At 37.9% G+C, this 21010-nt stretch overlaps 4 protein-coding genes across 4 annotated transcripts; 2 read left to right on the top strand and 2 right to left on the bottom strand.

Moving 5' to 3' along the window:
- The first annotated feature begins 226 nt into the window (after positions 1-226).
- Positions 227-2131, top strand: LOC103341323 (small ribosomal subunit protein eS24z). The gene is made up of 5 exons (XM_008244830.3): positions 227-385; positions 577-618; positions 969-1139; positions 1713-1799; positions 1941-2131. Exons 1-5 carry the CDS (start codon positions 311-313, stop codon positions 1980-1982), a joined length of 417 nt encoding a protein of 138 aa, XP_008243052.1. The 5' UTR covers positions 227-310; the 3' UTR covers positions 1983-2131.
- Positions 2132-2628: 497 nt separating this feature from the next.
- On the top strand, positions 2629-8423 carry LETM1 (LETM1-like protein). The gene is made up of 14 exons (XM_008244829.3): positions 2629-3490; positions 3583-3895; positions 4104-4250; positions 4339-4427; positions 4528-4620; positions 5208-5334; positions 5595-5659; positions 5807-5981; positions 6349-6543; positions 6687-6734; positions 7211-7357; positions 7444-7526; positions 7766-7881; positions 8018-8423. The coding sequence occupies exons 1-14, from the start codon at positions 2937-2939 to the stop codon at positions 8095-8097; spliced, it is 2232 nt and encodes a 743-aa protein (XP_008243051.1). The 5' UTR covers positions 2629-2936; the 3' UTR covers positions 8098-8423.
- A 1271-nt stretch (positions 8424-9694) lies between these two features.
- LOC103341381 (UDP-glycosyltransferase 74F2-like) lies at positions 9695-11308 on the bottom strand. The gene is made up of 2 exons (XM_008244890.3): positions 10642-11308; positions 9695-10552 (listed from the first exon to the last, which is right to left on the bottom strand). Exons 1-2 carry the CDS (start codon positions 11251-11253, stop codon positions 9740-9742), a joined length of 1425 nt encoding a protein of 474 aa, XP_008243112.2. The 5' UTR covers positions 11254-11308; the 3' UTR covers positions 9695-9739.
- A 1703-nt stretch (positions 11309-13011) lies between these two features.
- On the bottom strand, positions 13012-14713 carry LOC103341379 (UDP-glycosyltransferase 74F2-like). The gene is made up of 2 exons (XM_089043190.1): positions 14029-14713; positions 13012-13939 (listed from the first exon to the last, which is right to left on the bottom strand). The coding sequence occupies exons 1-2, from the start codon at positions 14647-14649 to the stop codon at positions 13136-13138; spliced, it is 1425 nt and encodes a 474-aa protein (XP_088899316.1). The 5' UTR covers positions 14650-14713; the 3' UTR covers positions 13012-13135.
- Positions 14714-21010: the final 6297 nt, after the last annotated feature.

The following is a 21010-nucleotide window of genomic DNA, read 5'->3' on the forward strand; positions in this document are numbered from 1 at the left end:
ATATTACTTCCCACTGGAAATCATGCTTTCAACTTAACAAATGAAAAAAAGAAAAAAAAAAAAAAGTTAGAATTAAAAGAGGTGTGGTGTCACTGGTGTCGGGTGTCTTAAGTAATTTGCGTTACCTCGTCTATTTTGGGCCCGAGTTTAAGCACTCGGAATCAGTTGGGCTTGGCTTCTTGGAGAGCGGAGGCCCAATATATCCACCGCAAGTCTACTAGTAGTAACCCTAAAACCCTTCGTCTTCCTCCTTGGCAAACGCGCAAACAAGAGCGGAGGCGCAGACTCTGAGATTAGAGTAGACACGGCTATGGCGGATACCAAAGCGGTCACGATCCGTACGAGGAAGTTCATGACCAACCGTCTTCTCTCGAGAAAGCAATTCGTAAGTCTTCTAGTCCTGTTTGATCAGCTAGAAAATACGTAGGAAAAAGAAGAAAGAAACTAACCAAAACAATCCTATGTTATAAATTGAATTTCGAACTCGACCGGTCTCCGATCTGGAATAGTGAATCTAGCGTAGTATGTTAACACAGAAATGGTATATTAACTTTTTAGTGTTTTTTTTCGGTGCAGGTTATCGATGTCCTGCATCCAGGAAGACCGAATGTTTCCAAGGTTTGTTTTCTGTCTTTGAGCTCTCGCTTTCTTTTTCAATGGGCCTTTGATTTTCTAATGTTAATGTTAACATTTCACTACTCGAATCAAAACGATAGCTTTGTTATGCTAAATGTGCTATGTTATTTGTAAGTTTAAAGCTTAGACAGTGGTTTGGAGGTTTGGCTTGCACTGTATAATCAACCATTTTTAGTTTCACTATCTATCTATAATCTTCCTTTAGACGTTATTGATACCAGCATCTTGTGCTACTCTAATCTTTCTTTAAATATTGTGAGTTGTACATTCTTCTTGCTTAGTGGATTGTTCTGTCGGTTGACAATAATTTTCTGTTTCCTGTCATAATGAAGGCGGAGTTGAAGGAGAAACTAGCAAGGTTGTATGAAGTGAAGGATCCAAATTCCATCTTTGTTTTCAAGTTCCGCACCCATTTTGGAGGGGGCAAATCCACTGGTTTTGGTTTGATCTATGATTCTGTTGAGAATGCAAAGAAGTATGAGCCAAAGTACAGGCTGATCAGGGTAACTTTACTTTCTTTTTCAATAGCCCATTAGATGTATAGTGCATTTTTTGATGCATAGACCTATGTTTATCTATATAGTCATTCAAAATGTGCGTTGATTGGATTTTATTTATTTATGGCATGAATTTGATACAAAGTCCCTTTGAGGCTATTCATTAACTGTAGAGATCAACTGTGGACCGGGTTATGAAGGGGGGTGCATCTGTTTTGAGTCTGCTGATTAGTTTATTTTGATCCTCTTTCACCCTCTGTCGAAAGATTTTATGGAATTTGAATGAGTCCATTTGGCTGCATGTGAAATATTTGACTTCTGCTTCGGGCAAGTATTGGCTTTAAATGCTGCAAAAGCAGGCTTTGCAATCTTTCCCAAGTTAACAGTCATTGGTTATGCGTCAAATGATGATGCTCTGATTTCAGTGAATTGGTATCTTTTATTTGTTGCATATGCATCTTCTTGGGGTAGTTTAACAATCACTTTTTGATTTGGCTTGAGATGCGCATGTCCTTAGGGGCATATCTCTTGGATCTTTATAAATCTCTCTCTCAAACTCAACCCTGGGTACTTTTGCAGAATGGACTGGATACAAAGGTGGAAAAGTCAAGGAAGCAACTCAAGGAAAGGAAGAACAGATCCAAGAAGATCCGCGGAGTAAAGAAGGTAATGAAAATTGTCATTAAATTTGTCGGCACAAGCTAACCTTGCACTATTTTACTTTTTGGAGCCTTTGTATGTTTCCAGTGTCGCAGTGCCTTCACTCTTTTGTTGTAACGTTTTCTTGAATTGCATTGTTATGTGCAGACCAAGGCTGGTGATGCTGCCAAGGCCGGGAAGAAGAAATGAGCTTCTTCTACGTAGTTTGGTGTTTGCATGTGTTCGCACCATGTTTCTACATCAACCTGTGTCTCATTCCCCTTTTTCTTTTGTCTCACTGAATATAAAAAGTTTTGGATATTTTAATTTTTACGTTTGAGTTGAGGCTAATTTTCTGATTTTTGTAGCATTTTATTTTTGGATTTTCTTATCCCCATTATATCGACTGCGTTTTTTGACTTTGAGTGGTGAAAGGAGCCTACACAGAATCTCGGAATGAATATGCCAAAATGCGTCCATTGTAGTTTTTATTTGCGGAATTGGTTGCAAACGAAGATTAGTCATGATATGTTTCTTTTTATCGCCACTAATACATTTAGTCACATAATTTTTTGTTTTTGTTTTTGTGAAAATTTTAATTAATTGTAAACAACAGAGAAGACTCGACAGGGTTTTTCCTAATTTCCCAATATGCAAGTCACAGAAATGTCGTCAAGAAAAAATTAAAAAAATAAAACAAAACTGCTCCTGTGCTCCTCGCAAGTAGAACTAAATTTGATGTAGTGAGACGAATTCTTATCCACAGAATTGCTAGCGCCACTAGTCTTGTAATTTTGTTACTTGACGGCGCCATTTTCTTGTCAAACAAGTTGGATTTTTTTTTTTTTTTTTTTCTGGTTTGGTTTGCGCAAAATGGCTAGAGGATAAAAATTTGGTTGGTACGGTCAGTTTTGGTTCTCTTTGAAATTATTTATTATATTGTTATATAAACCCCTAAAACCCCTAAACACCTAGCTTTCAAGAGTTTCAATTTGACCTTCTTCTTGGAAATCATTTCAATTTCAATCCGTTGGTTTCTTTAAAACACGAAACGCCGCGAGCCCTTGTGGCATCGTAGCATTGTTTCTTTCTTTCCCACAGTTGATTATGTGTTTCAGTGGTCATTGGCAAATTTCCAAGGAGATCTGAAAGTGAAATTGGGAAATGGCTTCCAGAGCAATGTTGAGAAGGAAGAGAATCGTCACGGACTATGTGACGGCTTCGTCTCGCACAACCCCTGGGTTCCAGTGGCTTGGGCACTACCATGGTTCTCAGAAATCGGAGTCCAAGGGTTTCAGCAGCATCATCATGCATATGCATAGGGGTAACAATGATGATGGCGATGATAAAGTTTCAGTAGCAAAAGACGAATTTAGGCGATTAGGGTTCATCTCAGGGACAACGGTGGGTCTCTCTCACCGATGGATGTCACAGTCGATTCGAAATGCTTCCACAGCTGCCACAGCAGCAGCGGCAGCTAAACAAACGGAACCGATTGATGATGAGGAGAACGAACGTCTGGCTGCCAAAAAGAAAAAGCAGGCTTCTCCAGAGGATTGCGATCAAGCTGTTCAAGGTTTGAGTACTGCAAAAGCCGCCAAGGCCAAAAAGTTGCAAGAATCTCAGAAGGACAAATCTGCCAAACCCATGTTGCAGAAAGTATGGGCCACCTTCTTGGGGATTGGTCCTGCTTTGAAAGCTGTGGCTTCCATGAGCAGGTTAGAATGTTTAATGGGGTTTTATCATTTCATTCATTTCCCGTACATTATCTCTTTTATTCACCATGGTTTCATCTTTGTTTGTTTTGCAGGGAGGACTGGGCCAAAAAACTTGTTCACTGGAAAACAGAGATTGTGTCAACATTGCAGCATTATTGGTTGGGTTTTAAGCTACTGGGTGTTGATGTAAGGATCTGTTCAAGATTGCTGCTAAAGCTTGCCCGTGGCAAGACTCTCTCTAGAAGGGAGAAACAACAGCTAACCCGCACAACAGCTGATATTTTTAGGCTAGTTCCCTTTGCCGTTTTCATCGTTGTTCCTTTCATGGAATTTTTGCTGCCAGTATTCCTCAAATTGTTCCCCAACATGTTGCCATCAACTTTTCAAGACAAATTGAAGGAAGAGGTAGGGATTATAAATTTCTAATGGTCTTAGCTCGAACTCAGCGTATGTTACTTGTTCTGTAGCTTTCATCTCTGTATTCTATTTCCTCTTCTTTAGGAGATACATGTACACAGTTTATTTCGTATTCAAATATAGTTTGTTTCTGGGGCTTTCCATTCTCCCCTTTCATTGCAGAATGTTTGATTTCACTTGAGTTTTCAATGTGTAGGAAGCATTGAAAAGGAGGCTAAAAGCAAGGATAGAATATGCTAAGTTCCTTCAAGAAACGGCCAAGGAAATGGCAAAGGAAGTTCAGAACTCAAGGAGTGGAGAAACTAAGCAAACAGCAGAAGATCTTGATGAATTTTTAAACAAGGTGAGGAATTCAGTTTCATTGGTCTACTTTCCGTGTTTTCTTTCTCCAATATTTTCTGTTATGCTTACCTGTCTATTTCTAAGTGTAGGTTAGAACGGGTGCACGGGTTTCTAACGAGGAGATCTTGGGGTTTGCTAAGTTGTTTAATGATGAGCTTACCCTTGATAACATCAGCAGGTTATCTTTCATCATGATTGCTTAACATTTTACTGTTTGACTGTAATGCGGACGTAATTGTGAGTGAAGTTAATGACTCTCTGTTTTCTGTTTCATTCAGGCCTCGGTTAGTAAATATGTGCAAATATATGAATATCAGTCCTTATGGAACAGATGCATATTTGCGATATATGCTCCGAAAAAGACTACGTTGGTGAGATACGTATCTTTCCATATTAGATGTACATTATTTTGTTGTAGCCTGCCTCCTTTAGAAACAAGTAGTAAAACTTAGTCAATGTAAAATCAAAGCTATTTATTAGGCTCTTCACTCTGCCTTTGTTTAAGCTTGATTTTTAGAAAAATTAGACTGTTTAATGGCAAGGTGTACTACAGAAGGTAACATGTATGTACACTGTTCGTTATAATGCAGAGTGTGGTGCTTGATTTATCCTTTGTGATCCTACTTACGAGTAGGCAAGATAATTTCAAAAACCTCCTTCTATAAAAATTTACTGAGTTATCTGTTTTTGATGTCTTTTTCATATTTCACTAATGTAAGCTCTAGTAAATCGTTTGAAATACAAATTCTTCTTCTGGAGAGAATATGTACCATCTTCTTAGAGCATTTGATGAAAGGTTTCCTGCTTTGAAAATGCTACTATCCTAATCGGTATTTGAAATGGCTACATTTGATGTAAGTAGACAAGCATGCAAGAGTTTTTCAATCTCTTGTCTAAAAAGGAACTGATGATTGAGTTCCTTTTTAATGTTAATCAACTCTTTTTTTTTTTTTTTCAGGATTAAGGCTGATGATAAGTTAATTCAAGAAGAAGGTGTAGAATCCCTTTCAGAAGAGGAGCTTCGTGAGGATTGTAGGGAGCGTGGCATGCTTGGTCTGCGTTCTGTGGAAGACATGCGCCAGCAGGTATACTATGCTTGGACCGGATACTCCTTTCTTTGCTTGCAAATTAGGTGATTGAAGCTTCAAATACTATTTAGACTTGGCAACTCATAAGTAGTTGATAACGGATACAAAATGTTGGCTTTTTTTAATGTACTTCATTTGTATGATCTTTTATATTGTCAACAAGTGGAATGAAATAGTGTTTTATAACTATATTTCTAAAAGCTGTTAGTATCAAAACTGTTCTGTTTGCTCATCAATTCATTAACGTCTCTATGTAGCTTCGTGATTGGTTGGATTTGTCTCTCAATCACTCCATGCCATCTTCGCTTTTGATCCTTTCCAGGTATTCTTAAGCTCCATAAAATGTATACCCAACTTTTTGGGTTTTGTTTATTTCTTATTTATTTTGCATTCAGAAGCCTTACACTTCGTGTATATCTTGATAGTGGAGCCAGTTTTAATCGGTCTTTGTTTGATGTGTGTAATGCAGGGCCTTCATTGTGTCTGGAAGGTTGGATCCAGCTGACGCTGTTCGAGCTACACTGTCTTCTCTGCCAGATGAAGTGGTGGACACTGTTGGTGTTACGTCGTTGCCATCTGAAGACTCTGTATCTGAAAGGAGGAGGAAATTGGATTTCCTTCAGATGCAGGAAGAACTGATGAAGGTATAAATATTTTTTCTTTTATCTTGATAGCTTTATAGATAACCGTTGGTGCTTTAGGAAGCAGAACTAAACTTGCTAATCTGTGTTTCATCAGGAGGAAAATATGTGTGTATTTTGTTAAGCCAGTTTTGATGCATTTGTTTTGGAATTGTCTGAAATTCGGAATCCAAAAAAAAAAAAAAAGGATGAGCAATCAAATATAATGTTGAAAACAAAAATCCTGAAATCAATATTATGACTATCATCCAGAGATTCTAAATTATTATATTATGAAAAGAAAATTCCTGAAAAATTAAAACTAACGTGTGACACTTCACTCTTTATTTGCGCTGAGTGGCTTCAGAGATTCTAAATTACTATATTGCAGGAGGAGGAAGAGAAAGAGGAAGAAGAGCAAGCCAGGATGAAGGAAATTAAAGCCAGTGAAGAGGATTTGGCATTGAAAGAGATGACTACTCCAACAGCAAAAGAAGCACAAGAACAAGCCAGGGCAAGGACACTAGAAAAGGAAGAGAAGCTCTGCGAAATAAGTCGTGCACTGGCTGTTTTGGCTTCTGCATCTGTAAGGACTGGACTTAATAACTCTCAACGATTATGATTGTTGATTGTTCTTTTTTCATTTTTATTTTCCAAATTTTCAAGCACCATCATCTACACTATGGCTTAACAGTTTTTAATTTTTCTGTTATTGACTCATTATTTCAGTCAGTGAGTAGGGAGCGTGAAGAGTTCCTGAGACTTGTCAATAAGGAGGTAATTTAAAACCTTTAATTGCTCCTAGTTTATATTGGGTATCTATTAAGATGGAATCATTTATCTTCAGTACCCTTACCATAGGTATGCATGCTAGTCTTCCCCTGCTCGATATATGCAGACGCGTTGGAGAGTTAATTGCTTGCAGTTTATCAGAAAGACCATACATCACAAATATTGTCTCCAGTTCTGATTTCCACGTTTCTGCTTGTATCATGCATGTATTGGAAGAATGTGGATGATGTTGATGTTCACTATGCTTTGGCCCCTTTTAGTTTGAAGGATGCGTAGATTGACGACTTTTTAACTTTTAATGTGATTTACTTATGAGCTGTCTTCTACACATTATATGCATGCATGCAACACTGTCTTCAGCATCATGTTCAAGTCAGAAGAATATTTCTGTATGTTGTTTTAGTTCAAATGCGTTGTCTTTGGGAATATTTTGCTTAAGTTGATTCTTTTGATCTTTCCAGATTGAACTTTACAATAGCATGGTGGAGAAAGAGGGTACAGATGGTGAAAAGGATGCCTTGAAGGCATATAAAGCTGCTCGGGATGAAAGTGACAGTACTTCTGTTGAGGCTGAAGGTGATGAGGTTTCATCAGCGCTCATAAACAAGGTTAGATATTCAATCCCGAATTATCTACTTGTAACATACTTACCCTCGTTCACTTGATGGATTATCTTTTCTTCTGTGTATCACAGGTTGATGCAATGCTTCAAAATCTTGAAAAGGAAATTGATGATGTAGATGCACATATTGGTGATCGCTGGCAATTACTTGACAGGTGAGCTCTTGATTTTAAATCTTGTTTCCTCTTTGGGTTTCTTTTCCTATGAGTTCTGTTAGAAATCATACTTCCTACTGGATGGAAGCAATCCATCTTTTCTTTCAGTCTCTAGTTGGTTTGAGTTTTTTTTTAAACTCATTTTGATGGTTACTAGTAATGTTCAACTTTGATGGATGGTACCGTATTGACATTTTGTCCGTGTAGTTAAAGGTATGAGGTTTACAATATGTGTGCAGGGATTTTGATGGGAAAGTAACTCCTGAGGAGGTTGCAGCTGCTGCGAACTACTTGAAGAATACTTTAGGCAAGGAGGGTGTTCAAGAACTCATAGGCAACCTTTCCAAAGATAAAGGTGATTGAATTTTTTTACACCGTATACGTATACATTTAGGACTCTAAATCTAATATGATGATGATGATTTTTCCTTAAAAGTTAATTTGATTGATTGATTGATGAAGATGAATGTTGTTATCCTTGTCTGTGACAGATGGGAAAATTCTTGTGGAAGACATTGTCAGATTGGGCAGCCGGACAGAAGATGCAAACCAAGCTGAAGAGGAGGGATAGGGAATATAGATGAGTTACTGACTGATTTCATTCATGATATATATAATATAATATTGATAGGTTTTGTTTATGTCTGAAGTCTGAATGGTTGTGGAGTGGATTTGGGTTAGCTCCACTCTCCAGGTTTCGTTTTTCCATATACACGCAACACAAGTGCTTTTGAGACCCCGGTTTAAGAGACGTGTGATGCGACGATTAGTTTAGTGCTCTATAAAATCCACCAGTCAAAGTGCAAATATATCAACATTTTGTGGGGCTCGGAATGAATGCAGCTAGCTTAACTAAGGTTTTTGTCTAATGAATAATGATCAAGGTTTGTTTGTTCACTGATTATAATATGGAGATAATTCAATTATTATAATAGCAACCAAACCTTGGGCCTCAGGCAGCCTAAGCATGTAGAGTCATTCTGTAGTGAGGACTTTATATATGCCTTTAGGTAAGGTCTTATCTCTTAAATTTTGAATTATGCTAATTAATTTGATCTAACGGTTAAGATATAGGGTCTCACCTAAAAGTCATATGTAAAGCCCTCATTATAGAATTCTTAATCAATTTGATTCAATAATTAAGAGATAATATCTCACCTAAGAGTCATATATAAAACTTTCATTATAGAATTCTGGTAAGCATGCAACGGCAATGCGTAGAAACCACAGTTGTGGGCTATAGCCCAGTAAGTTTTGAAGAACAACTAATAATAAACCTGTATCTAGATAGCCCACCAAAGTTTGCTGCCTTTTCACACACATTTTAGTAAATTTAGGTTTTAGCAACAAAAAAAATTTCACTTTTAGAAAAAGCCAAAATTTTTTAAAAGTGAAAAAAGAAAACCTATATGGCATTAGGAAAATATTATTTTCTTAAGTTCTTTCAGAATGGAATGCTTTGCATTACATTTTAGAAGCTTGAAATGCAAAGAACTAAATGCAAAGGCAATCAAAAAATTTAGCTAACCATCCCCAAAAAAAAAAAAATTTCCAAAGGCAACCGCTGATCCTGATTTCTTCTCACTCGGTAAACCTTTTATCAACGTCTTCATCATCATCATCATCGGATCTACCTTCAATGTGTTGAGAGAATTTTCTACAAAGTTCATTTCTCCTAGCTAACACTAATTTAACAGCACATATGTTTGACCGAAATAATTAATTTACCGCAACATTGTACTTTTGTGTCGGGGAAAATAAAAACAGAAACAACGAAGTTTGATTGATCACATTTTTCATATTGTTTTTAGGGCGCCCTTGTTTTTATTTCCTATTATATATTACTTTTGTTATTTCTGTATTTATGCTGCTCATTTATTTACAGTCAAGTTTAATAACGTTATTCGCATTCTTCCCTCTTATTTATATTTATTTCTGTATTTATGCCTCCTTTTACTGTCAAGTTTAAACTCGATCAATATTGTCTTTTTGATTTTGAAATCTAATATATGTAGGTAAATATTATAATTTAGGGGTTGGAGAGGGAACAAATTGCAAAAAAGGATTGTATGTATGTGTGTGATGTATACTATATAATATCGGGACTAAAGAAATAAATAAATATATATGTGGGCATAAATAAAATAGTTATAATAAAAGTTGAAGGCTTGCTGCAACAAAATAGAATAACAATTGATTACTTAATAGTTGAATTAAGCAGCTGCGGTTGTCAATTTGGACATAAATTCATGGATGTCGGTATCCGAAGTGCCCCCGTCACTGACAGCCTCTATAGCCAAGCTCTTCCATTTCTTAGCATTCTTTTTCATTTCAATCGCTGTCTCCCCCTCCATCACTTTCCTAATGCAACTCTCGATTTCTTCTCTTGCTACGATCCCATTCTCATCAGTAATATTATTTGCATCATGATAATGATGATGATGATCAACTTTCACTCTAACCCCAACCTTCCAAACATCCTGTACTAATTTCGAATTAGTGGGCTGGTCCGTCCACTGCGGCATTACAATCATTGGCACTCCCAAGCTAAGTGCCTCAATCGTCGAATTCCAGCCACCGTGTGTGAAAAAGCACCCCACCGCCTCATTTGACAAAACTTCCAACTGAGGGCTCCATGTTACCATCAACCCTTTTCCTTTACCACCATCACTAGTACTAGTACTAGTACTAGTACTTATCTCCAGCTCCAGCTCCTCTATGAATTTGGGTGGCAGCTTCGCCTTTTCGGATTCCCTGACCACCCACAAGAAATAGAAGCTGCTTCCCTTCAACCCCAATGCAAGCTCCTCCATTTGCTTGTGGCTTAGATTGGCCATACTTCCAAAGGCCACGTATATCACGGATCCTGGTGGCTTGCTGTTGAGCCAGTCGCTGCAAACGGAGTCTATCTTATACAGATTAACCCCATATTCCTTGTTGTCTTCGATGCGATTGTCTAAGTAAGTAGATGGAATGGTTGGCCCTATTGTTAACATACGACAAACTTTTGACATCGAGTCCACAACCTGTAAGTTACGTAATACGTTAGCTTAGCTAATATAATTATATAATGAATAATGAAGGGATGTGGGAGGACACCTGCATGCGTAAGTACCTGTTGCTCTAACTTGTAGAAGGAATTGGCAAAAATGAAATCGGCCTCGTGGAGATTAGAATATTGGTTCAAAACCATCTTAAGGTAAGCTGGATATGAACCGGGAACAGAAAAGAAGGACGGCAAGTCTTGAGGCTCAAGCATATGCAAACCGGGAATACTAGTAGCATCACCGCCATGATACTGCATGTAATAAATGTAATTGACGGTGCAGGTTTGAGTAAAAAAGGCGGCGGACGCTAGACCAAACTGTTTGGCTACATCCAGAGCCCAGGGCAAAAATGGATCATATATTATGCAATTAATAGGGTGGGGTGAGTTGTTGTACTTTGTAATGAGCTCGATTAGGGTTCTGGAGCCCTCGGCTTCCATCCGGGCTAGATAAGCAGCAATGCTTTCAGCTTGGGCAAAGCCTTCCTCATCGTAGCCATCGGAAATGGTGTCGAATTGGACTGAGCCACTTGATTTGAGCGGCAATGACTTGCTGATGAAGATGGTGTTGGCTAGAGTGGCTTTGAGGCCCTTAGAGGCTAAGCGTTTGGAGAACTGGAGCAAGGGGTTTATGTGACCTTGAGAAGGATAAGGAATTGCCAAGACGTGGCCTTTATCCATTTAATCTCTCTCTCTCTCTCTCACAAAAACTTAGGTGTGGCTGTGCTGTGCAGTGTGAATAATGGAGATATATATATATATATATATATATATAGAGAGAGAGAGAGAGAGATTGAGGATCCTCAAATAAGTTTTATTTGAGGACACTCACTCGGATTGTATTTCACTAATCCAAACCGTCTATTTTATAGATACATATTCAAAGATCATTTCTACAAAAATCACGAATCCGATATCATTTGACCATTCAATTGATTTATTGAAATTTTAGTATTTTCAAGATCTGTGTTCATTGATTTTGTAGACACAATTGGATGTCGAAATAGTTTCCGATTTGTCTAATTTTTGTAAGGATGATCATGAATGAAGACCTAAAAATAGATGATTTGGATTATTGAAAAAATTGTAGATCTTAAAGGCCCTCAAATAAAATTATTTGAGGATCCTCAATAGAAGGGTTATATATATATATATATATATATATATACATGGTATACAAACTAACTACTGTTCATTCATGGGCATTCAGTTTTGAGTGGGTATAAATCGCATTCACATGTAACCAAACACGACTGGTAGATATATAATATAGAGTGATTATCTGCTATTCATATGAAATTAATTTTATTTATATGGATGAGCTTAATAATATTTTAAAATATATATATATTTGCTAGGCATGTATAAAAAGATATTTCTGAATTTGTTTCCCTTTTTTTTTTAAATTTGATGATGTCATTGATGTCATCAGCGCTGACATCATTGCCCTCTACCAAAAGAACAAAAATTTATTAATTTAATTGAAGGAGGCCACGGGCCACACGAGTAAACCTAAAAGAAATGAGAAAAGGTTAGTTGAGGTGGGGCCCATCTTCCACATCACATATTTGATCTTTCCTATACTCAACCACACACTTCCATATCGTATCGTATCGTATCGCCAATATCATAAATAAACATGTTAATTAAATTTGAGAGTAGCCATACTTACTGAGTCCTAGTGAGATTCATATTACACAGAAAATGAACCCAAACCAAGTAAGTGTAAGACTCTTAGTAAGTAGTGTTGGTTTAATTCATTAACTGGGAATTCCAATATAATAATCTCTAATATCTACGAAACTACCTTCTGTTCTGTTACAATGTTTACTTTGCTTGCATAGCCATGGGCTGATGGGCATAGACAGACATATTTTAGCTCATCATCATCATCGGATCTTAATGTTACCTGGAGATCAATATCGTTGAGAGACTAGCTAGTCCTACCTACAGATCAACGTCTTGACCGGCCAGTGCAAAAGTTGATTTGATTTGATTACCTCTCCTAGCTAGTTAACACTAGTTGAATTAACAGTACAAATGTTTGACCGAAATAATTCATTTACCGCGACATTGTACTTTTGTGTCCCGAAAAAAAACAAAAACAACAAAGTTTGATTGATCACACTTTTCATGTTGTTTTTAGGGCGCCCTTGTTTTTATTTCCCATTATATATTACTTCTGTTATTTCTGTATTTATGCTGCTCATTTATTTACAGTCAAGTTTAATAACGTTATTCACATTCTCCCCTCTTATTTATACTTATTTCTGTATTTATGCTCCTATTTACTGTCAAGTTTAAATTCGATCAATGTTGTCTTGTCGACTAAGAAATCTAATATATGCAGGTAACTATTATAGTTTAAGGGTTGAAGAGGGGAACAAATTGTGAAAAAGAATTGTGTGTGTGTGATGTGTACTATATAATATCTGGGACTTTCAAGTCAAATTAAAATATATATATATATATATATGTGTGGACATAAAAATAGTTATAATAATAAAGTTGAAGGCTTGACGCAACAAAATAGAATGACAATTGATTACTTATTTAAGTTGAATTAAGCAGTTCCGGTTGTCAATTTGGACAGAAATTCATGGATGTTGGTATCCGAAGTGCCCCCGTCACTGACAGCCTCTATAGCCAAGCTCTTCCATTTCTTAGCGTTCTTTTTCATTTCAATCGCTGTCTCCCCCTCCATCACTCTCCTAATGCAACTCTCGATTTCTTCTCTTGCTACGATCCCATTCTCATCAGTAACATTATTTGCATCCTGATAATGATGATGATGATCAACTTTCACTCTAACCCCAACCTTCCAAACATCCTGCACTAATTTCGAATTAGTGGGCTGGTCAGTCCACTGCGGCATTACAATCATTGGCACTCCCAAGCTAAGTGCCTCAATCGTCGAATTCCAGCCACCGTGTGTGAAAAAGCACCCCACCGCCTCATTTGATAAGACTTCCAACTGAGGGCTCCATGTTACTATCAACCCTTTGCCTTTACTACCATCTTCACTAGTACTGGTACTTCTCTCCAGCTCCAGTTCCTCTAAGAAGTTTTGTGGCAGCTTCGCCTTTTCGGATTCCTTGACCACCCACAAGAAATAGAAGCCACTTCCCTTCAACCCCAATGCAAGCTCCTCCATTTGCTTGTGGCTTAGATCGGCCATACTTCCAAAGGCCACGTATATCACGGATCCTGGTGGCTTGCCGTTGAGCCAGTCGTTGCAAACGGAGTCTATCTTATACAGATGAACCCCATATTCCTTGTCATCTTCGATGCGATTGTCTAAGTAAGTAGATGGAATGGTTGGCCCTATTGTTAACATACGACAAACTTTTGACATCGAGTCCACAACCTGTAAGTTACGTAATACGTTAGCTTAGCTAATATAATTATATAATGAATAATGAAGGGATGTAGGAGGACACCTGCACGCGTACGTACCTGTTGCTCTAACTTGTAGAAGGAATTGGCAAAAATGAAATCGGCTTCGTGGAGATTAGAATATTGGTTCATAACCATCTCAAGGTAAGCTGGATATGAACCGGGAACAGAAAAGAAGGACGGCAAGTCTTGAGGCTCAAGCATATGCAAACCGGGAATACTAGTAACATCACCACCATGATACTGCATATAGTAAATGTAATTGACGGTGCAGGTTTGAGTAAAAAAGGCGGCGGACGCTAGACCAAACTGTTTGGCTACATCCAGAGCCCAAGGTAAAAATGGATCATATATTATGAAATTAATAGGGTGGGGTGAGTTGTTGTACTTTGTAATGAGCTCGATTAGGGTTCTAGAGCCCTCGGCTTCCATCCGGGCTAGATAAGCAGCGATGCTTTCAGCTCGGGCAAAGCCTTCCTCATCATAGCCATCGGATATGGTGTCGAATTGGACGGAGCCACTTGATTTGAGCGGCAATGACTTGCTGATGAAGATGGTGTTGGCTAGAGTGACTTTGAGGCCCTTAGAGGCTAAGCGCTTGGAGAACTGGAGCAAGGGGTTTATGTGACCTTGAGCTGGATAAGGAATTGCCAAGACGTGGCCTCCGAATTTGTCTTCCATCTCTCTCTCTCTCTCTCTCTCTCTCTCTCTCTCAAAAACTTAGCTGTGGCTGTGCTGTGCAGTGTGAATAATGGAGATATATATATACACACACACATGGTATACAAACTAACAACTTTTCATTCACGTTCATTCAGTTTTGAGTAGGTATAAAATCGCATTCACGTGTAACCTAAAACAGTCAAACAATTCTCGCCAACAAAAACGACTGGCAGATATATAATATATAGTCTTCTTGCAATCCTCATCTTTTTGTCTCATCTTTAGCTTTTCAAGTCCTGCCCGTCTCTTATTACATTCATTGTAAGTACACACACATCGCTGTCACTCTCAGCTAGTTGGGCCAAGCAAGCAAGCAAGCACCGTGATTGATTAGCATGATGCTCATGGTAGGGATGGGCCACTTAATTAAATGGGTAAATTATTGATCAATTATCTGTTCTCATTCTAGGCATACAATAATTGAAGTTGAGTTTAGGGTGAATGAATTCATAAAGACAATACACGACAATGGTGGTTCATTCCATCATGCATATAGATAGAATTATGTAACCAATAATTGACAAGGCAGGCACCCTCTCCTCTCTCTCATCTCTAGTTGTCTCTCGTCTCTTTGCGCATGCCATGCATTATCCATGCCGAAAATGCATTCCTTCTACTTGCCAACATTCCATTCTGTTTTTTAACTACCTAGTCTTACTTTAAGAGTCGTTCTATGGTGAAACTGTCATATATCGATCATGGATGTAGATATTCATATTAACCACATTATTCATTTAAATAGTAATTTCACTTAAGTTTATAAAACAATCTTGTAATTAATATGGAGGTCCACATAAGGGGTCTATATATGACAACGTCACTATAGAATTTTGCCACAATCCAATCCAATACAATCTAATTCACATTTTTTATACAAATTTTAGCTTTACATTATGGCAGCTGATAAGTGTATTATTTCCTATATTTTTACACCTTTTATATGTAGGTTTTGTGGGGAAAGTTAATTAAAAAGAGTATTATTACTTTACTTTCCTTATTTTCAGCTATTCTGCGCTCTTGGAAGGATTTCAACTGAAAATTAACTTTTCGAATGCATTTTAGTGCAAGACCAATTGTAGAAGAAAGCTAAGACATTGAAGATCATTGTATCAAAGTTTCATAATTTTCTACCAAGCCAAATGCTCCAGACCTGCAAGTCAAGACAGCCTAAGTTGAAATCCCGTCAGAACTGCACTGCTGTGGAAGAGTGAAGATTTGAATATCTTTCCGATTTTTCCTAGTGGTGTGTAATATATGCTTGGAAAGCTTAGAGATAAAGCTACGTTTCTCATATTTTTCCAGAATTTTCTAGGAAGTGGAACAACCCCAAAACGTGCGTGCAAGTTGGCTGACGTGTTTCTAAGTCAAATAAGGATTCTTTCCTAGTTTGTTTCCTTAATTGTTTGAGATTTTGTTTTGCTTTAGGAGAGTTTTTCTAGACCTTTTTGAAGTAGGGTTTAGTTGTTTTATACTATATAAGGTCACCCTAGGATCTCTTCATGGATCATCTTTTTCCACCATCGTTTTCTCTACCATCTTTTTCCACCATCGTTTTCTCTACCATATTTTTCCACCAACTTTCATACAACCAGAGAAATATCAGAGGAAGCCAAGAATTTGCTGCCTCATTATTTGAGGAGCTTTTGAAGGTGTTCCTGTGAAGATTCTGAAGATCAAGTCCATCGGCCAAATTGGTTTTATGACAATAATTCTCTTGTTTATATTTTCTTCTGTCATGAACTAATTTCCCTTGCTAGGGCTACGATGTAGCCTAACCATGAATACTCAATTTTTATAGTTATATTAATTCCTTATTATTATCCCATGTTGAGTATTTGTTACTGTTCTTAATGATTTAAATATCTAGCTAATATTTAATTGATGATCCAAGCGGAGACCGAGAGGAGATGTTTGGTGTTTGCTTCTTGTAACAAATACCATGACTTGAATGAGTGCCCGAGAGGGACTAACATGACTCATGCAGTTTTCTTGTAGGTTCTCATAGAACTTAATGGGTTCTTGGTTTTCTAAATCCGTTGCTCGAGAGAGAATGGGTTGTTAATTGAGAATACTTTTGGTTGAGCCCGAGAGGGGATATCGAATGAATTAGGAGAAACCAACTGTCAACAGGGATAGTAATTAGGGTTAATTGGCTATAAGAATTAAGTAGAATTGGTTATGGTGAAATCGGATGCTCTAGTGTCTCGTCATCTTAATTTTCTATCGTTAATTAAATTGTTATTTTTCATAATTGTTTTAGTTTTCTTGAATCAATCAATCTTCTTAATTAACTGTTCAAATAAACTTCTAAATTAATCATAATTGGTAGTTAATAGGAAATTACAGTCTTCGTGGGAACGACACTCTACTTATTTCTATATTACTTGTACGAATTGTGCGCTTGTTTGACTCAACCCATTGTAGAAAGTCTGAACTTGAATCCAGGTTGGTAGCTCATGGTGAGGACACTAGTTGATGCAGCTGCTGGAGGGGCTTTAATGGCAAAAACGGCTACCGAAGCATTTGAATTATTGGAGACCATGGCATCCAACAACTACCAATGGCCAAGTGAGAGAATGAATCTGAAGCCAGCTGGGGTCTTGGAAGTCGATGCTATGGCTTTGCTAACAGCACAAATTTCTAACCTTACTAAAAAAGTTGATTCTTTAAGTGTTAATTCTATAAACACTAGTACTAATTTTGGTTGTGAACTTTGTGCAGGCCCTCATCCAAGTTCAGAGTGTACCACAGGGAACCCATTTGCGTCTGCTGAGCAAGTGAATCAGGTTGGAGAATTGAATCGACAAAGGAATAATCCTTATTCCAATACATACAACCCCGGTTGGCGAAACCATCCAAATTTTTCATGGAGCAATACTCAGAATGTGCAAAGACCACCACCTGGCTTTCCGGCTCAAGAGAAGAAAATAAATTTGGAAGATGCTCTTACTCAGTTGACTATGTCTACCACCCAATTCATGACTGAAACAAAAACTCAATTTCAGAATCAGCAAGCTTCTATTCAGAATTTGGAGGTGCAAGTTGGCCAATTAGCTAATGTCATAAGTGGAAGAAACCAAGGAGTATTTCCAAGCCAACCTGAAGTTAACCCGAAAAATCAAGAACAAGCAAAGGCAATCACTCTTCGCAAAGGGAAGCAAGTAAATACAGCGATTGACTTGGAAAAAGAAGCATTAGAGAAAGAAAAAGAAGCTAAGAAGTCTGCAACAGAAATGGGGCATGCATTTTCACCACCAATCACCACCACAGAAAAATCCCAAGAAGAAGAAAATTCTATACCAATTCCTTCTCTTCAATTGAAGCCATATGTCCCACAAATCCCTTTTCCACAGAGGTTGAGAAAAAATAAAGTTAATGGGCAGTTTGCAAAATTCTTGGAGATGTTCAGAAAGTTACAGATCAACATTCCTTTTGCTGAAGCTTTGGAACAAATGCCAAGTTATGCAAAATTCATGAAAGACATTCTCTCCAAGAAGAGGAAATTTGGAGAGCACGAGAAAATCCAACTAACAGAAGAGTGCAGTGCCATCTTACAACGGAAGCTTCCACCAAAACAAAAAGATAGAGGGAGTTTTAAAATTCCATGCACTATTGGAAATAATTTCTTTGAAAGAGCTTTATGTGATTTGGGTTCTAGCATTAACTTACTACCTTTATCTGTTGCTAAAAAGATTGGCATTGGTGAAATTAAACCCACTACTGTTTCTTTGCAGATGGCGGACAGGTCAATCACATACCCAGATGGAATTATAGAAGATGTTCTAGTAAAGGTTGATACACTCATATTTCCGGCGGATTTTCTGGTTTTGGATATGGAAGAAGATTCTGACACGCAGCTAATTTTGGGCCGCCCATTCCTGATTACTTCACGCACTCTGATTGACGTAGAAGAAGGCTTACTAACTTTGAGAGTTGGGAATGAACAAGCGACATTCAAAGTTTTTGAAGCAATTAAATTTCCAAGAGAAGCGGAGGATTGTTTTCACATAGAATTAATAGATGAAATTGCTTCAGACACATTTAAAAAGGAGAATCCGAGCCATCCATTGGAATCTACATTGGTCCATGCTGCTACCTCCCAAGATGACAACCCCATGGTTGCTGAATATGCCTTATATTTGGATGCATCACAACCATACCATCCAAGGCAAAGGAATCAGTTCGAACCACTAGGAGCAGCACCTCCTAAGGCTGCACCTTCTGTAATTGCTGCACCTACACTCACTCTGAAGCCATTGCCAACACATTTGAGGTATGCTTATTTGGGAACTTCTGAAACTTTACCAGTTATTATTGCTGCAAATTTGAGTGAAACTGAAGAAGAAAAAGTATTACGGGTTTTGAGAAAACATAAAACTGCAATTGGGTGGACAATCGCTGACATCAAGGGTATTAGCCTTTCTATGTGTATGCACCGAATACTAATGGAAGAGGAGCATAAGCCATCTGTGGAGCATCAACGCCGATTGAACCCCAACATGAAAGAAGTGGTTCGTGCAGAGGTATTAAAATTGCTTGATGCAGGTATTATTTACCCTATATCTGATAGTAGTTGGGTAAGTCCTACACAGGTTGTGCCAAAGAAAGGAGGGATGACTGTTGTAAAAAATGAAAATAATGAGTTAGTCCCAACAAGAACTGTTACAGGATGGAGGGTCTGCATAGATTACAGGAAATTGAATTCTTCGACCAGAAAAGATCACTTCCCACTGCCTTTTATTGATCAGATGCTAGAAAGACTTGCTGGGCATGCCTATTACTGTTTCCTAGAAGGATACTCAGGATATAATCAAATCCCTATCGCGCCTGAAGACCAAGAAAAAATGACCTTCACATGTCCATTTGGCACTTTTGCCTATCGTCGTATGCCTTTTGGGTTATGTAACGCTCCTGCCACTTTTCAGCGTTGCATGATAAGCATTTTCTCTGACATGGTGGAGCGATTTATTGAGGTATTTATGGATGACTTCTCTGTTTTCGGTTCATCTTTTGATTCTTGTTTGGATAATTTGGCATTGGTGTTGGCAAGATGTGAAGAAACCAATTTAGTTCTCAATTGGGAAAAATGCCATTTTATGGTACAAGAAGGAATTGTGTTGGGGCATAAAATTTCAGCAAGAGGTATTGAGGTTGACCGTGCAAAAATTGAGACCATAGAAAAGCTACCACCCCCTTCTACAGTGAAAGGAATTCGAAGCTTCTTGGGACATGCTGGGTTTTATCGTCGATTTATTAAGGATTTCTCAAAAATTACAAAGCCTCTTTGCAAGTTGTTATTGAAGGATTCTGAATTCAACTTCGATTCAGACTGTTTGGAGGCATTTAATTTATTGAAGAAAAAGCTCACCACTGCACCAGTCATTATGGCACCTGATTGGGAATTACCATTCGAGATTATGTGTGATGCTAGTGATTATGCTATTGGAGCTGTCTTGGGTCAAAGGAAGAATAAATTACTACATGTAATTCACTATGCAAGTCGTACATTGAATGATGCTCAACTGAACTATGCCACTACGGAAAAGGAATTGTTAGCAGTGGTATTTGCATTGGATAAATTTCGTTCTTACCTATTGGGTGCGAAGGTAATTGTGTATACGGACCATGCAGCTTTAAAATTTTTGCTCGCCAAGAAGGAAGCAAAACCAAGACTAATTCGATGGGTTTTATTACTTCAAGAGTTTGATATTGAAATTCGAGATAAAAAAGGGTCTGAGAATGTGGTGGCCGACCACCTCTCTCGGCTAGTCCGTGAGGATGAAGTTATAGAAGATGTTGGGCCTATCCTAGAGACATTCCCGGATGAGCAATTATTTTCCATCAACTCTGAGAAAGAATTCATCACTCCCTGGTATGCAGATTTTGTAAATTACCTAGCTTGTGGTATTCTTCCCCCTCATATGTCTTTTTATCAGAAAAAGAAATTCCTTTCATTGATTAAACATTATTATTGGGATGACCCATATTTGTGGAAGCACGGTCCTGACCAAATTATACGAAGATGTGTACCTGAGACAGAGATGGCTGACATATTATTGCATTGTCATACTTTGGCATGTGGAGGCCATTATGGTGCTTCCAAGACTACGGCCAAGGTTCTACAATCTGGATTTTTCTGGCCTACTTTGTTTAAAGATGCTCAAGACTTTGTTGCAAGGTGTGATCCTTGCCAACGTACAGGAAATATCTCTAGTCGAAACCAAATGCCCTTGAATAATATTTTGGAGGTGGAATTGTTTGATGCTTGGGGTATTGACTTCATGGGTCCGTTTCCGGCATCATATGGGAATTTGTATAT

This window comes from Prunus mume, linkage group LG8 (assembly GCF_029339155.1).
Source record: "Prunus mume cultivar Tortuosa linkage group LG8, ASM2933915v1, whole genome shotgun sequence".
Lineage (NCBI taxonomy): Eukaryota > Viridiplantae > Streptophyta > Magnoliopsida > Rosales > Rosaceae > Prunus > Prunus mume.

Excerpts from the sequence above, each read along its gene's own strand:
- LOC103341381 (XM_008244890.3), bottom strand. The coding sequence starts at position 11,253 with ATGGATAAAGGCCACGTCTTGGCAATTCCTTATCCTTCTCAAGGTCAC. Across the intron at positions 10,553-10,641 it reads TCTACAAGTTAGAGCAACAG|GTTGTGGACTCGATGTCAAA; the intron begins GTACTTACGCAT and ends CGTAACTTACAG.
- LOC103341379 (XM_089043190.1), bottom strand. The coding sequence starts at position 14,649 with ATGGAAGACAAATTCGGAGGCCACGTCTTGGCAATTCCTTATCCAGCT. Across the intron at positions 13,940-14,028 it reads TCTACAAGTTAGAGCAACAG|GTTGTGGACTCGATGTCAAA; the intron begins GTACGTACGCGT and ends CGTAACTTACAG.
- LETM1 (XM_008244829.3), top strand. The coding sequence starts at position 2,937 with ATGGCTTCCAGAGCAATGTTGAGAAGGAAGAGAATCGTCACGGACTAT. Across the intron at positions 5,982-6,348 it reads TGCAGGAAGAACTGATGAAG|GAGGAGGAAGAGAAAGAGGA; the intron begins GTATAAATATTT and ends ACTATATTGCAG. Across the intron at positions 7,358-7,443 it reads CATCAGCGCTCATAAACAAG|GTTGATGCAATGCTTCAAAA; the intron begins GTTAGATATTCA and ends TGTGTATCACAG.
- LOC103341323 (XM_008244830.3), top strand. The coding sequence starts at position 311 with ATGGCGGATACCAAAGCGGTCACGATCCGTACGAGGAAGTTCATGACC. Across the intron at positions 386-576 it reads TTCTCTCGAGAAAGCAATTC|GTTATCGATGTCCTGCATCC; the intron begins GTAAGTCTTCTA and ends TTTTCGGTGCAG. Across the intron at positions 619-968 it reads GAAGACCGAATGTTTCCAAG|GCGGAGTTGAAGGAGAAACT; the intron begins GTTTGTTTTCTG and ends GTCATAATGAAG.